Source organism: Camelus bactrianus, chromosome 21 (assembly GCF_048773025.1).
Source record: "Camelus bactrianus isolate YW-2024 breed Bactrian camel chromosome 21, ASM4877302v1, whole genome shotgun sequence".
NCBI classification, from domain to species: domain Eukaryota; kingdom Metazoa; phylum Chordata; class Mammalia; order Artiodactyla; family Camelidae; genus Camelus; species Camelus bactrianus.
In genome coordinates, this window is record NC_133559.1 from 4,443,804 (window position 1) to 4,459,002 (window position 15,199).

The window sequence follows — 15,199 nt, forward strand, 5'->3', positions numbered from 1 at the left end:
GCGTCTCCGCACTCGAAGGTGGGCCAGAGCTGTAATCGCGCTGGGAGGTGGGGGGGAGGGGGGAGTGACACGCTGAGACCACGGAGAGTCACTAGGGGACGCTCGGGATTCGCGGGCCAGAGCGCGTAGGGGCTGGCCTTTTAGATTAGGCAGCTGAGAGCAGGGGATGGGTGAGAGCCCGCTACCTCCTCACCCACGCGAGAAAGGGCCCCACCCTGCGGGGCCCTCCGGCTTGGGAGGGAGGTCGCCCCCCCTGGCTGTCCTAGTTTCTGCCCAGTAAAGTGCGAGATTCCAGCGCCCTAGCTGCTAATTGGTTGTTGGTAATGTTCGGGCTTCTCAGCGGGAAATTTAGCAGATGCCACTCATCACCTTGCTTACACTCTCTCTCAAAAGTCCCCTGCAGGCCTGAACGATTTTCCTAGTCTTTTTTTTTAACCAAAGACAAAGAATCAGAATAGGAAAGTAGTTTATTACGTTACACCGTCATAGGCAACGTCTTGCCACAAAGATGAGAGGTGACTGTACAACGTGGGTGGCCGTACAGGGTCTTTGATAGGAAGGGGCTGGTAGGGAAGAAGGGAAGAATCCTTCCTTGCCTCTCAGCTTCCAGTGACTCCTGGCGTTTCTTGGCTTCTGGCAGCATAATTCCAATTTCTACCTTTGTCTTCATATGGCCTTCCTCCTTGTGTCTCTATCCAAATCACCCTCTCCTTGCTCTTATCCCACCCTCAATGCAGGATGATTTCATCTGAAGACACTTAGTTACATCTGCAAAGACCGTATTTCCAAATAAAGTCACATTCTGAGCTTCTGGGTGGACATGAATTTGGGGAGGACCCTGTTCAACCCACTATAGATGCTGGGCCCTTCGCCTCAGGGCCCTCTGGAAGACTGGTTTTCCCTTTCTAGGGGACTATGAAGTCTCTATCTCGAAAGGCCCTCAATAGAGTTGCTTACACCTGAGTAGAAAACTAAGATCGACAGCTTTGCCTTTTTCCCGGTGATCCCCATGTCCATGAGTGTGGAGGCTGGAGGGGAAGCTGCGTCTCCTCTTGGGAAAGTCTAGGCTTCAGGGGCAGTACAGGGAGATGTCTCTGTCCCTTGGCTAGATGCCTCTGGTAACTATGAGAAAGCCTGAACTGTCTGTTCCCCGGATTCACTTGTCTGGGAAAAGGTGGAATAGAAAAGGCATGGAGCTAGAATAGGGGCTGAATGTCTATTTCAATATCTGTAAAATGGTGACAATAAATGTAAACACCCCAGAGAATTACCATAGGGATAAAAGGAGATAAATACAGTCCATGCAAAATACTTAGAGCAAAGTCTCAACATGGCAATAAATTAATAATTGTCAGTCAATGTAATTAACATGTTAAACACTAATTGATGAAAGTCCTAAATCTTTCCTTTAGGAACATTACAATCATGTTGTGGAAAGAAAAATACATTGGAAACGTTACATTATCTAATCTCTAGATGATTAGCACGTAGAGATTCTGCTAGATTGTGGCCCAGACATTAAGAATATTTGGGTTCCTGGGTGTCTTATGAATCACAAAAGCCATCCACTATGTCCTCTCATTTGATTCCACAATAACCCAGGAAAGGAAAAAGGTTTTTTATTTTACAGGTAAGGAGATTTCTGGTAAAGAAGAGATGACTGGGAATGTGAGTCACCCAGCAAAAACATGGCCAAGATGAAATCTGAGCCTAAATTCTGTGTTTCTTTCTTTTTTTTTTTTTTTTTTTTTTTTTTTTAGATTCAAGGCTTCAGGGGAAAGGGATACACACAATAGATACAAATAATATCAGTATGTGTCCTGTAGGGAAGGAAAAATAATTTCCCCTCTGCCCTTTTGAGTTCTTAGATGGGACCCCCATAATAAGAGAGATTAACAAGAAAAAAAAAAAAACAGAAGTTTACTAACATGTACACATGGGAAATACTTGGGAAAATAAGTAACTCCCTGAGGTGAGTTAGATTCAGACTTAAATACCATCTTAATAGGGAAAGAGGAGGGAGGATTGGCCTCTAAGGGGCGAGTAAATGACTTTGGAGGAAAATGAATGGGCCCTAGAAGAACAGATGTGAAGTATGATAGTTTGTGACAGAGTTTGTCTGGGTGTGATATTGACTTCTAGTCGCCTCTCCTGTGATAAGAATCAGTCTTCCCTGCTCAATGAACCCCACCCCCCAGGAAGGGCATTATGACAATTGGGTTCCTTTTGGAGAGTCTGTCCTTAGGCAGATAAGGGAAGTTCAGAGAAAGTCTGTCCCTGTATTTGCTGTTTTTCAAGTACCTACTTCTCAAAATTACCAATATGCAAAAGTGGCATATTTTGGGGTGGCATGTTCTGTGACCCTTTCAGTACAGTAGAATAGACTTCTGACCTCAACCCACAGTAAGAAACACATTTTACATTGCCTCCTAGACACAATCACACAAGAATACAAGTTGCAACAGATTTCACAAAATGATACTTGCTATTTGTGATACACTCTGGTATTTTCTCTTCTGCTTCTTAAAAAAGGGCGCTCTCTATCAAGTAAACCAATTTCATACCCCACTAATGAATTACAACCTGTAGTTAGAAAAACACTGGCTAGAGGAAACTACAAAGAGTAAAGTAAAAGTCATTTTACTTATTTTTTAAAGTCTTACTATTTCTCTGAACATGCCTTCTGAATCTCTGTTTGCATACACAACCTAATGCCTGTCTTTGTGGGGAGGTGATGTCCACATCAATAGCTAGAGTAGAAGGCCTCTTGTGACAGATGACAAAGAGAAATGCAGGTTCAGCTCTGTGGGAGCTGAGAATGAAAGCCCATTTCCAGCTTAACAAATAAGGGAATCCTTCCTACAGGAGGTGATATTTGAGGTGGGTTCTCAAGAATGCTTAGGCTGTGAGACATGTTTAGACTGGGGGCTTGGAGAAGGTGATATAATCCAGAGGGGACAGTGAAAACAAAGACAGAAGAATTGTTGTTGGGCCACGTATAGCATGGACAAAGGCAGTAATGAGACGTGAGCCGTTAGTATTGGGGACCAGTTTTAGGGGCCTGCCAAACTAGGAGGGCCTAGGTTTTACTCCATAAACAATGTTGGGGAAAATGAGATGGGTAAGCAATATACAGGAGAGCAAACACAAAAGCAGTCACTCATGTGGAGATGCTTGAACTCATTAATAATCAAAGAAATGAAAGTGAAAACAACGATATTGCCCTACACCAGACAGTCTGGCAAATCTTAGAAAGTCAGCTGACCCAAGTGTTAGCCTGGAAGTGGGCTTCTAGGAGCCCTGATGCCTTGGTGTTGGAAGTTTGGGCCAACCATTCTGGAGGGGAGCCTGGTACTCCTTCATTCAATAAAGAATAAATAGACCCTAGTAATCGGAGTTCTGGTCCTGAGTTTTTATCCAAAAGATATTCTTACATAGGTCCATAAGGGAGATGTACAATGATGTTTATAACAGCATTTTTTGTGTTGATGGAGACTTGCAGCAAACCTGGATGTGTATCACTGGGAGAGCCAGAAGATCAAATTTAGGGTCTGCACATCCTGAAGGTATTCACAGCACTTCAATCAGCAAAGTGCATGTTCACATCACAATGTGGAAAGCAAAGAGAGATGCAGGTTGAATTTTGTGGGAGTCGAGCACGAAGGGCCATTTCTACATTAAAAGAAACCCCACTGAAGTGAATGGACACTCCTTTGAGGGTCAGGGTGCATCTGCAGCCGAGGGTGCTTGAATGGACACAGACCATCTGGCCTCTGAGACTGAGTTTTCTGTTTCCAGTGCCATTCAGCTCCTTTCTGTTTCCATAGTTATGTCAGCCTAGAAACTAATCAGGTTCTTTAAAGTCCGTTTCCATATACCTGGTCTAATCCTGCAGGGTCTGGCTCTGCATCCTTGTGTGACCTCCAGATTTTGCACTTTACCTCCTTGCCATCTAAACACTACCCACACTTGACTTCTTGTAGTGCCTCCTGTCTCCCCACATTTGCTGTCCTCCACTCTCCTCCAGGCCTCTGCCATGCCACCCTCTGCCTGGAACACTCCACCTTCCGAGCTCTTCCGGTGTCATCCTGAAAGTCCTTCCTCAGAGAGGCCTTCCTTAACCCCTTAAGTGAGGCCTTCTTCCATTACACTCTCTGGATCTGTACTTCTCCATCTTAACCCTTGTCACATTTTATTATAGTCACTGGTTTAATATCTGTCTTTCCTTCTAACCACCAAAAATCTAGGAAGGCAGAAGCTACTCTATTCTGTTTTACCTTATATCCTCACTGCCTAGCAGATTTCCTGATATCTAATAGATATTCAATAAATCATTGAATGAAAGATGAATTAATTAGATCATACCTAACAATGCTTAGGAGTCAGAGTGGACCTAGAGAGCCTTTCTTATGGAACTTACTAATGCTAATAGATACTTAACAATTATTTATAAAATCTATAATGACGTAAGGCAAGTGGTTGATGGAGGAAAAGTCTGGGGGCAGAGGAGGACACTGGTAAAGGGGGCAGGAGGGAAGAATTATAAAGGGGCACTAGGAAAGTCTGGCGGGGGTGGATATGATGGATAGGATCGTTATTTTGATTGAAGTAATGTTTTCATAGGTCTATATGTCTGTCTACATTTAGCAAATTGTACTTTAAACATGTACATTTTATTGTATGCTAATTATACCTCAGTAAAGTTTTGTTCTTTTGCTTGTTTTTTTTTTTTTAAGCAGAGGTGAGGATGGTAGAGAAATTAATTGAGACGTATCCTTTGAGGTGGAAGATTATAGCCCTGGCTTGAAAGAAAGAGTTAAAATTCCAAATTCTAACACTTCTTCCTTCCTCACTCTGTAACTTACTTCCTAGCAAACATCATGCCCAGGAGGAGCCCACAACCCATAACCAGAAGTCTCTCACATTTGTAAAGGTATTTCCACTGGGGAACCTTACGACTCTAGGACAAACTAAACGGAGTGGAGCTACATCCTCTGGGATGGAGAATGAGAGCACCCCCAACCCCTCCCTCAAGGCTTTCAGCCACCACCACCACCGTAGACTTACATCCAGGGTGCATCCTGAGAATAAAACAGGGGGTATTTATTTTAATTTTAAGGTATAGATCTTTCCCCCTAAAGCCCAGGTTTTGGGAGAGAAGAGGAATCTTACTTTCTTAAGTCCCTTTAGCTCTAAATTAAGAGTTTATTCTCTGGAGAGTTTCTGAGAAGCCTCTCTGTGTCTTAGTTGCCTCATCTGTAAAATGGGAGATAATAGTGACTACTTCATTGGGTTCTAGGTACTCTGCAAGTGTTAGCTAAACTTTCTGAAGGACTTTATTTCTTCTAACTTGTTTATAATGCTTCTTGTTGGAGATCATTTTGTTTGTTTGGGTTTTTTTGGTTTTTTGGTGGTCGTGTATTTTTCAATTCTAAGCATTGACAGTATGACGATAACAGACTATTTCAGCCCCATTACACCTCTGAGGTAGAAGTACATTTCACCAATGGTTTATAAATATTCATCCTCCAAATCAGAGGCACCCAGCTTTTCCACAGATCCAGTAGTGGTTGTATCCACTCATTTAACTTAGAAAATATATTGCAGAAGAATCCAGCCAAACTTTTAAATTAACTGATAACTTTATTAATAATAATAGCATCTACACACATTTGAAAACACACATGTAGGAAACAGATTTATTCAGTCTCTGATAATGTCTGGAGTCCATTTGGATTCATGAAACCCCTGCAATCAACTCCAGGACCTCTTAACCAAAAGCAGAACTGAATAACTGATTAGATTGTCAGTGTCTTTATTAGCAAAATCAAGGCTTGGACAGAAAGATTCAACATTCTGTAATTACATGAAATAAAACTAAAATGCAATTGTCCTCACATTTGAGGATACAAAGGTGAACAATGTTACCTGCACGACCAGTGGACCAATAACTTTACTTCTTGCAATCTTGTTTTTAAAGAGATACTAACCTAGTTTACCTTACAGGGTCTCCTGAGATAGCGTTGTTTTTTCGTTTTGTTTTGTTTTTTTGGTGGAGGGGGAGTAATTAGGTTATCTATATTTGCTTAATTTTTTAATGGGGATACTGGGGGTTGAACCCAAGACCTAGTGCATGCACTCTACCACTGAGTTTACCCTCCACCCTGCAAGTGAGATATGGTGAGTGTAAATTAAAGCTCATCTAGGTGGGGGAACAAGGTATCAGGATGGGGAAGGGGCGTCAGAAAAGGAGAAAGGAAAAGGATCTTTCCAGTGACCAACGTTCTGAATTTAATGAAAATCCGAGAGATTAGGCCAAAGTGAGAAGCATAAAGGGAGGACTTCAAATTGCCATCCCCTTCCTTTTTGGCGCAAAAAACAAAACAAAATAAAAACAAACCAAAAAAACACAAACAAAAAAAAAACCAAAAAACAAAAACCAAAAAACAGGCCTCCTCCGAGCTATTGACCTGAGGTGAGGTGACCACGGACAGACTTGGGAAGGAGCTCCAAAAACATTTCCATTTTCATCGTGTCTTCACATACATCTAAAGTATACCTCACCCATCCATTAAGAAAGGGGTGGGACAGGAAAATAAATTCAACGAATTAATTCAAGTGTCCATTGTGTGCCAAGTACTGGTTGGCGCTGACGATACATTGGAAAACCAGACCAGCAGTTTCTGTTAAGGACTTGAGAAGAAAGACGATAAAGAAAATAAAAGAACAAGACAATTTCTGACACCCGCCAGGAGGAAGACAAAACACAGTGAGGGGCCAGGACAGGCAGGAACGAGAGGCGCAAATTCCTGAGTGGATGACTTGAAAGGATCTCAGAGGATTTTTAAACCCAGACTAAAATGACTAGTGCCTTGCAGTGACCCGAGGCCGGAGCGTTCCAAGAAAAGAATTAAATGCAAAAAACGATCCACAAACCGAGAAATAATAGGGACTTCAAAGCGCCAAAGTGAGCGGCGGAAACCACAATCTATCCATTCTGGAGCCGCGCGTGATTTTGAATATTCATGTCGTCCAATCACGGGAAAGATGAAACCATGCAGCGCGGGCTCCACCCGAAGTACTCCGAACGGCTGGTATCCACAGAAGGCCACATCGCAGGGTAGAACTGGTGATCCGGCACCCAAGCAGCTGTCGAACTACGGACAATTCCTCAGGACAGTGACGCAGTGTTCTCAGGACCCGGGCTTAGTTGTGTCTTGGGGTCCTTCCTCGTTGAAATCACTCACTTCGTTTTAGAACGCCGATGAAACATACCGAACAGAGCCACCAGGACAAGAAGTCCGGGAGCGGAGGGTGGGGACAAGCAGTCTTGATATCCTAATTTAGAACTGACTCATAGGAAAGCTAAGCAGCACAGTGAGGGGTTAAGACGCGCCCTAGATTAAAAAGCAAAGCCAGTCACGCTCCAGAAACCTCGTCAGATGGGATTAAAAAGCTACGTATACATCTTCCGTGACCTTTAGCCAACTAGAGTAACTTACTTTGTGAGAAAGAATTGAGAGGGAAAACAAGTGAACAAAGCTCTTTTCTGATTAGGTGGGTGGCTCTGAAAAGAGCCTTTGGAGGCAAGCGGCCCGGCGACTCATGCGAGCGCCACGTCCTGGCAGGGGCTCACTTGGAGCTGGTGTACTTGGTGACGGCCTTGGTACCCTCGGACACGGCGTGCTTGGCCAGCTCGCCGGGCAGCAGCAGGCGCACGGCCGTCTGGATCTCCCGGGACGTGATGGTCGAGCGCTTGTTGTAGTGCGCCAGGCGGGACGCTTCGCCCGCGATGCGCTCGAAGATGTCGTTGACGAACGAGTTCATGATGCCCATGGCCTTGGACGAGATACCAGTGTCTGGGTGCACCTGCTTCAGCACCTTGTACACGTAGATGGAGTAGCTCTCCTTGCGACTGCGCTTGCGCTTCTTGCCGTCCTTCTTCTGGGCTTTAGTGACGGCTTTCTTCGAGCCCTTCTTGGGCGCGGGGGCGGATTTTGCCGGCTCCGGCATTGTAGAAAACACGGCGGGTTAGCAGAGAAAAGATGTGTGAGAATGGGCGGGCATGATCCTTTTATAACCATCGTATGCAAATTAAGGCTCCAAAAGTCTTTCGTTTCTATTGGGCCTTGTAGAGACCTTGCGTTATCAGTAATAGCTACGTAACAACACCGACTCCTGACCTTATTGGCTGTTTCTGGAGACAATTTAGGACCAATGAAAACCTCGTTCCTGACCCCACCCCTAGGAAAGCTTATAAAGGCTCTCCAATTGCTGCTCTTTCAACCCTGTTTGTTGCGAAAGTCTCTGCTTTAGGGATTTTTAGCCTTGTTTTAAAATCATGTCAGGTCGTGGAAAACAAGGAGGCAAGGCTCGCGCTAAGGCCAAGTCCCGCTCCTCTCGTGCGGGCTTGCAGTTCCCGGTGGGGCGAGTGCACCGCCTGCTGCGCAAAGGCAATTACGCGGAGCGGGTGGGGGCCGGCGCCCCAGTCTACATGGCGGCAGTTCTGGAGTACCTGACGGCGGAAATCCTGGAACTGGCGGGTAACGCGGCGCGAGACAACAAGAAGACGCGCATCATTCCTCGTCACCTACAGCTGGCCATCCGCAATGACGAGGAGCTGAACAAGCTGTTGGGTAAAGTCACCATCGCCCAGGGTGGCGTTCTGCCCAACATTCAGGCCGTTTTGTTACCAAAGAAAACTGAAAGCCACAAAGCCAAAAGCAAATAAGTCCTAACAAAGTAGACCAAAGACCAAAGGCTCTTTTTAGAGCCACCCAAGTTCTCAAAAAAAGAGCTAATGCGCTATTTCGTGATCAGCCCTTTACTTGATACTTTAGTGGCTCTTAAAAGAGCCTTTGGGGTGAGTAGGGGTGGTGTCAAGCTCCCTAGTTACTTATTCTTGCCAGGTTTGTGACTCTCCGTTTTCTTGGGCAACAAGACTGCCTGGATATTGGGCAGGACGCCGCCCTGGGCAATAGTGACACCTCCAAGTAACTTGTTGAGCTCTTCGTCATTTCTTACGGCTAGCTGCAAATGGCGAGGAATGATGCGCGTCTTCTTGTTGTCTCGAGCTGCGTTGCCCGCCAGCTCCAGAATTTCTGCGGTCAGGTACTCGAGCACGGCCGCCAGGTACACAGGCGCGCCGGCCCCCACCCGCTCGGCATAGTTGCCTTTGCGCAGCAGGCGGTGCACTCTCCCCACCGGGAACTGAAGGCCAGCGCGGGATGAGCGCGACTTGGCCTTGGCGCGAGCTTTGCCCCCCTGCTTTCCGCGTCCTGACATTACGGGTAAATATGCAGTTACAGCTGGTTTTTCAAGGAGAAGGATATGAAAAGGATAATGAGTTTGATGTGATTTATAAGAGCTACCGGGAGGGGTGAAGGGAAGTCGTTTGATTGGCTAAAAGCGGAGCCCGATCAAACAACCAATAGGAAAGCTGAAAGCAGACTCTTCGTTTGCATCTTACACTACGAGGAAATGACGGATTTTTTAAGTGCCTACCAATCGCTGGGAGCCACATTAAAGCCCCTTATTTGCATGCCAGGATTTTTAAAGAGGTTTTCAAACGAAACGCTGTTCTGTTGTTTTTTTTAATTGGTAATTTTTTTTTCCAGTTTAGGGTGGTAGGTTCCCCACCCACCCACCCACCAGCTTACAGCGAGGGAAATCCCAAGAAGGGCCCAAAAGGACTGCGGAGAGCCTCCAGCAGACGAGTTACTACCAGTCAAGGGTACCGGATTCTGAAAATGATTATCCCCTTGAGCCATAAATTACCCTCCAAGTCTTTCCCTTTCTGTCTACCTCAAAGCCAAACTCCATTAAAGAGTATAGTACTAAGGCCATAGGCTTTCAACGTAGTTGTTGCCCGCGGTGTGGCTTTGCCCCATCCCCACCCGCCTCCGCTCTTCGGGGTCTAGTTGGACCCAGGGCTAGATTAGACTTGTCATTCTCCTTTTGACCTCCAGGAGGCGTCCGATACTGCCTTGAAACTTGGCTTTCAAAATGTCGCCCTCCGTCTTTCCTCATTCTCCTATTCCTCTGCCTGTCCCTAAATCCGCGTGTCCACCTGGGCTGTGCCTCCCTACTGGCCCCTCCCCCACATTCCTCCATTGTTCACTTTTCCGAAAGCCTTACCCACATCCATGCTTTCAACTAACATCCAGATTCATTCCAGCTCAGACCCTTATACCCATCTACTTACTGGATACTTCAACCTGCTTGTCCCAACAACTCGACCAAACCAACCGCGAACTCATCCAAACAACCCCTACCCTTTCTTTACTCTCTTACCCTGAATTGCACCAACAATCTTCCAGATACCTAAGCCAGAAATCTACTTTTCCCTGCGTCTCAACAGCATATCCAATATTACCTTCTTAACATATCTTCACGTTTCCTCCACGATCCTCTTGTCTGCAATCATCGCTCGCTCAGACTTCAGCAGCCCCTGCAGACCCCTTTGAGTAATAATCCTCCGCCTACCTTCCATAGATCTTTCCTGAAAGTAAAATCTCCTTAGCTTCCCATCCCTGAGAGTTCTACATCCCCACACCATTTTCACCCTTTCCTGAGTATAGAGAAAAGAACAGACTTAAATTCTATTCTTTGAGTACTTTCCTGGTGTTCCTCTCTTATCCTCACCTTTGTTGAACGGACGTTTATTGAGTACATGCTACCCGTCAGGCAGTGGATATACGTATGATTGAGACCGATAGACACGACCAACTTCATTTCGGCAATCCGGCGCCATTTCAGGACAAGCCCGAGCTGACAACAAGCAACAACATCTACCTTCTGCCTGTGTAAAATCCTCCCCGGACCTGAGTGAGAACTACTGGCGGGAGCGTTCATCCTACATGCCCTTCTTTTGGACACGCCCTTCTCACTTTCAGCATCCCTCATTTGTCACTTTCAGTATCCCCTATTTGCATACGAACCCACCAATCAGCTCCTACCCTTGGGTATAAATACCCAAGCCTGCGCACGGAGAAGCCAGATACAGTTTGGGGATTTTCCTTTGTGGATTTTTCGTGGTGGAGCAGCTTGTGCTGTTGTGTAGTGCCTGATGCTCTCTTTCTGATTATTAACAGAGACTAATACAGAGGGGTCTGTGCTGAAATGCCTGGAAGTTGAAGCAGTATCAGCTCTTTCTAGAAGTTACCCCGATGAGAATGCAGGAGCTGATTTGTGAAATACTGAATTAATCAAAAATAGTGAAGTGTTTCCTCAATAATAGGATGTAACTGAAGATGATTCTAACCCAACTGACTAACATCTCAGAAGATGCACATGTTAATAGGCATAGTCTATGTAGTGTCTAAGTGGGGCAATTACAGACTGTGCTGTTTCTCTATCACTAAGAGTATGTGCTACACACAAAGGTTTGGACTGTTAAAAGAAGTTTTCTTGGTTGTGAAAGGGTCAGATTGTTCTCATAGCCTGGGTGAAATATTTAAGATTATCCAACTCTACCTCAGGTTCTGTGTTCAATTAACTTTCCATTTCTGTTTCAAGGTTAAAAAGTATGAGATGGGAGAGCTAGTATGGGAAGGTACATCTATCACTAAAAGTTAAGTCAATTTGCATTCTGAGCTATTCATAAATTTCTTGTGTATTTTGTTACTGTCTCTTCCCAGTTGGCTCTGGAAGTTCTGATAGTGTCAACTTTTCAGTCCTACTGGGCATAGAACAAAATACAGATTGTGGGGAACCTGTGACAACCCTAGTACTCTTCGAGGACCTGCTTAAAGGGCCAGCTGACCTCCCACTCTTTTTGACCTCTGATGTCTTTTTTTACGTCTATAACAGTGACCCTATTCTGTTAGGAAGGGTGAAGGGAAAAGAGATTATACTGAACACTTGTTATGTGGTAAGCCCTATGCTAGGGGCTATCGATGAAGAAGACACATAGTTGTCCCTCAGTACCAACAGAGACTGGTTCCAGGACCCACAGTGGATACCATAATCTGAAGATGTTCAAGTCCCTTATAGAAAATGGTATAGTATTTGCATATAACCTACCCACATCCTCTCAGATACTTTAAATCGTCTCTAGATAACTTACAATACCTAATACAATGTAAATAGTTCTAAATACAATGTAAATACTATATAAATAGTTGCCAGTGCAGGGCAAATTCAAGCTTTGCTTTTTGGAACTTTCTGGAATCATTTTTCTGAATATTTTCTATCCACGGTTGGTTGAATCCTCGGATGTGAAACCCACGGATACAGAAGGCCATCTGTAATTGTTTCACAGATAAGGAAACTGAGGTTTTGGAGTTAAAGCACTTGCTGAAGGTCACACCACTACTTACAAAGACAGGATTAGAACCAAGGGCTGCCTGCCTCAAAGACTGTTCGTGATCACTTTGTGCACACTGTCCCACTAACTACATTATGGGCTTCATGAAGTCACTTAACTTGCCGAGTCTTGCTTTCTCCCTCTGTTACAGAGAAGGAGAGACTAGGAGACAAAATCTGACTTAATACTTAAGAGTCTATCCAGCTGTAAAACCTTATTAGATAAGTCCAGATAGGCCAATATCCTACAAATTACAGGCTCAATTACTATCTATTGCTCCCCAGAGCTCCTTTTCCAGCATTCCTACCAGAGCTATTAAAAAATAAAATAGAGCAGGCCATTTGGAAAAGTAGTATACCATCGCAGACAAACGGGCTGCAGCTTTTCTTCCTTAACACCTCTGGGATTTTTAACCAAAGGTAACTGAGTTCCTTTCCAGGCAATCTAGTGAAACAAACATTTAGTTTGCATTCTACATCCATTCTACTGTTCCAGTCATACTCTTCCCCCTTCCCTTTTTCTTCTGCCTCTCCCCAACTCCATCCCCAGTCCTCTCCATACTGAGCTGCACACCATTCATGAGATGAGCAAGGCCTTTCTATAGCTCCCTGCCATTGCACATACAGTTGCCTCTGTCTAGGATGCTTCAGCCTCCTCTTGACCTGCAAAATCCTCATCCTTCCAGTTTCCACCCAGATATCACCTCCTCTTTCATGAGGCCCTCCCTACTCCCACACACACACAGCCTCAATGCACCACATCTCTTTGTTCACATCCTGGTGTCAGAAGTTAACCGATCTGTCCTGTGTTTTGACCTTGGTCTCAATTCATTTCTGTGACCACCTCAAGGGAGAGACCATATCTTCTTCACCTTTGAATCAGGAGTCCTTGATTTCTTCTACCTGTCTCTTAATAGGGTAATGACATGTTCTGGCATGAGTAAGTGAAACTATACTCTTAGAGAATTAGTGTCTTCTTTTCTAAAATGTTTCTCTTTAGTCAACAAACCACTCACCAAATGCCAACTATAAACAGTAGACTGTAGTAACCAGAGTGATGGAAGATATGATAGAAGCTAATTAATTAAATAAAAATAATATACCCTACCATAATAGAGTCATGAGAATAAATGTAAAGAACCTAGTATGGAACCTGGAACCTGAGATGCCCCAATGCTGGATTAGGAAGCAGAACAGCTTAACAGTGGTTAAGAGCCCAAATTCTCTGGGTTTGTTTACCATCTGTGACCATGGGCAACTTACCTAACCTCTTAGGGTCTCTACTTCCTCATCGTAAACCAAGAGTAATAACAGTAGCTACTTCATGGACTTGTCACACTGAATTAAAAGAGTTCATAAATCTCAAACATTTACAATAGACTTGGCACCAATAAAGCTGTGTCATCTCAAAAATTCTTTGAATGAGTTTGTCATTTCAGAAATAAACATTGTGTTTATCCTATGACCTAGCAATTCCACTCCTGGATATACACCAAACAGAAATAAGTGTTTACATCCAACAAAACGCATGTACAAGAATGTAGTATATTCATATACTATAATACTACACAACAAGGAAAATGCACAAATTACTGCCACACACATGGATAAATCTCACGATGTTGAGGAAGAGACAAACACAAATGAATTCATGTGTTCTATTTATAAGAAGTTCAAAATCAGGCAAAACTAATCTATGGTGCTCAAGGGTACAGTAATGATTACCAGTGTCAGGGTAGTACTGACTTCCCTGGGAGCCTTCCAAGGTGCTAGAAATTTCTGTATCTTGATATGGGTGTATTTGTATGTAAAATTAAGCTGTATACTTAAGATTTGTACATTTCTTATGTGGAAATTATATGTCAATAAGCACAAATTAATTTTTTTAATGAACAAATACTGAAGTAATTAATCATTATGGGGAAAAGAATGAATACTTTGCTGGGCATCTTAATCGTCATGTTACAGATTAGTGTTTACTGTTTTTTTGTTTTGTTTAATTACACATGAGGCAGCCACCACCATAATCTCTCAGTGCTTAAAACCTCTAAAAGTCTTAATCTGTCCATGACACACCTTCACTAAATAGCAGATACTATGATTATGTTTTTATCAGAAACAAAGACACTAAACTTGCCCTATGGAGCCTGAAACTTACAAAGCTTTCATTTGTTTTTGCAACGGGAATAATAATGATGTCAGCCCTTCCTATACATGTATGAGTTCACTTATCCATCCAACACATTTTACTGAACACCCACAAGTATGCCAACAATGAGCTTGACATAACACATCTAGAATGTAGTGAATACATTCCCTCCGGCCAGATCTCTCTTTTCACATGATTAGTTCCCACTAGTCATTCACATCGCTGTTTATATGTCCCCTCCACAGCAAGGCCTTCTCTGACCACAGCCTCCCACCAGTCCCCCCACCCCACCCCAGTTACTGGATTAGCAAATTACAGATCCTGTAGATGCCATCTCTTTAATAGCTTTCTGGTCAATTGGCTTCTCTCCAGCCCATCTCCTGCCTCCACTCAGATTATCTTTCACCAGACTATTGCCAAAGCCTTTTCTACTCTTCTCTCTGCTTCCACTCTTCCCATTCCACTAACAGATTCTTCACACACTAGCCAGAGTGCTCTTCTAATAGAAAATCCGATTCTTTTCTCACCATGTATCTTCCCCATGGTAATTTTACTCCCCTCACCCACTTCCCCACCTAACCCCCCACCCATGACTTCATTTCACCTTCAATAACTCTTCAGATACACTTCTCAAATGCAAAAATTAGTAGACAAAAGCTTAATGAGAAATAGAATATAAAGAAGACTCGAAGTATCTCCTACAACTACAAATGGAAAAAGAATAATTTTACAGTGGAGAAACCT

General features: G+C 43.9%; 3 protein-coding genes across 3 annotated transcripts; 1 reads left to right on the forward strand and 2 right to left on the reverse strand.

The window, feature by feature from the left end:
• Window positions 1-5,623: 5,623 nt before the first annotated feature.
• H2BC21 (H2B clustered histone 21) lies at window positions 5,624-8,056 on the reverse strand. Its single transcript, XM_010958524.3, has one exon. The coding sequence runs from the start codon at window positions 8,011-8,013 to the stop codon at window positions 7,633-7,635; it is 381 nt and encodes a 126-aa protein (XP_010956826.1). The 5' UTR covers window positions 8,014-8,056; the 3' UTR covers window positions 5,624-7,632.
• Window positions 8,057-8,141: 85 nt separating this feature from the next.
• LOC105071770 (histone H2A type 2-C) lies at window positions 8,142-8,781 on the forward strand. The gene has a single exon (XM_010958522.3). The coding sequence runs from the start codon at window positions 8,342-8,344 to the stop codon at window positions 8,729-8,731; it is 390 nt and encodes a 129-aa protein (XP_010956824.1). The 5' UTR covers window positions 8,142-8,341; the 3' UTR covers window positions 8,732-8,781.
• A 77-nt stretch (window positions 8,782-8,858) lies between these two features.
• Window positions 8,859-12,246, reverse strand: LOC105071769 (histone H2A type 2-B). The gene is made up of 2 exons (XM_045519220.2): window positions 10,645-12,246; window positions 8,859-10,501 (listed from the first exon to the last, which is right to left on the reverse strand). The coding sequence occupies exon 2, from the start codon at window positions 9,283-9,285 to the stop codon at window positions 8,893-8,895; it is 393 nt and encodes a 130-aa protein (XP_045375176.1). The 5' UTR covers window positions 9,286-10,501; window positions 10,645-12,246; the 3' UTR covers window positions 8,859-8,892.
• Window positions 12,247-15,199: the final 2,953 nt, after the last annotated feature.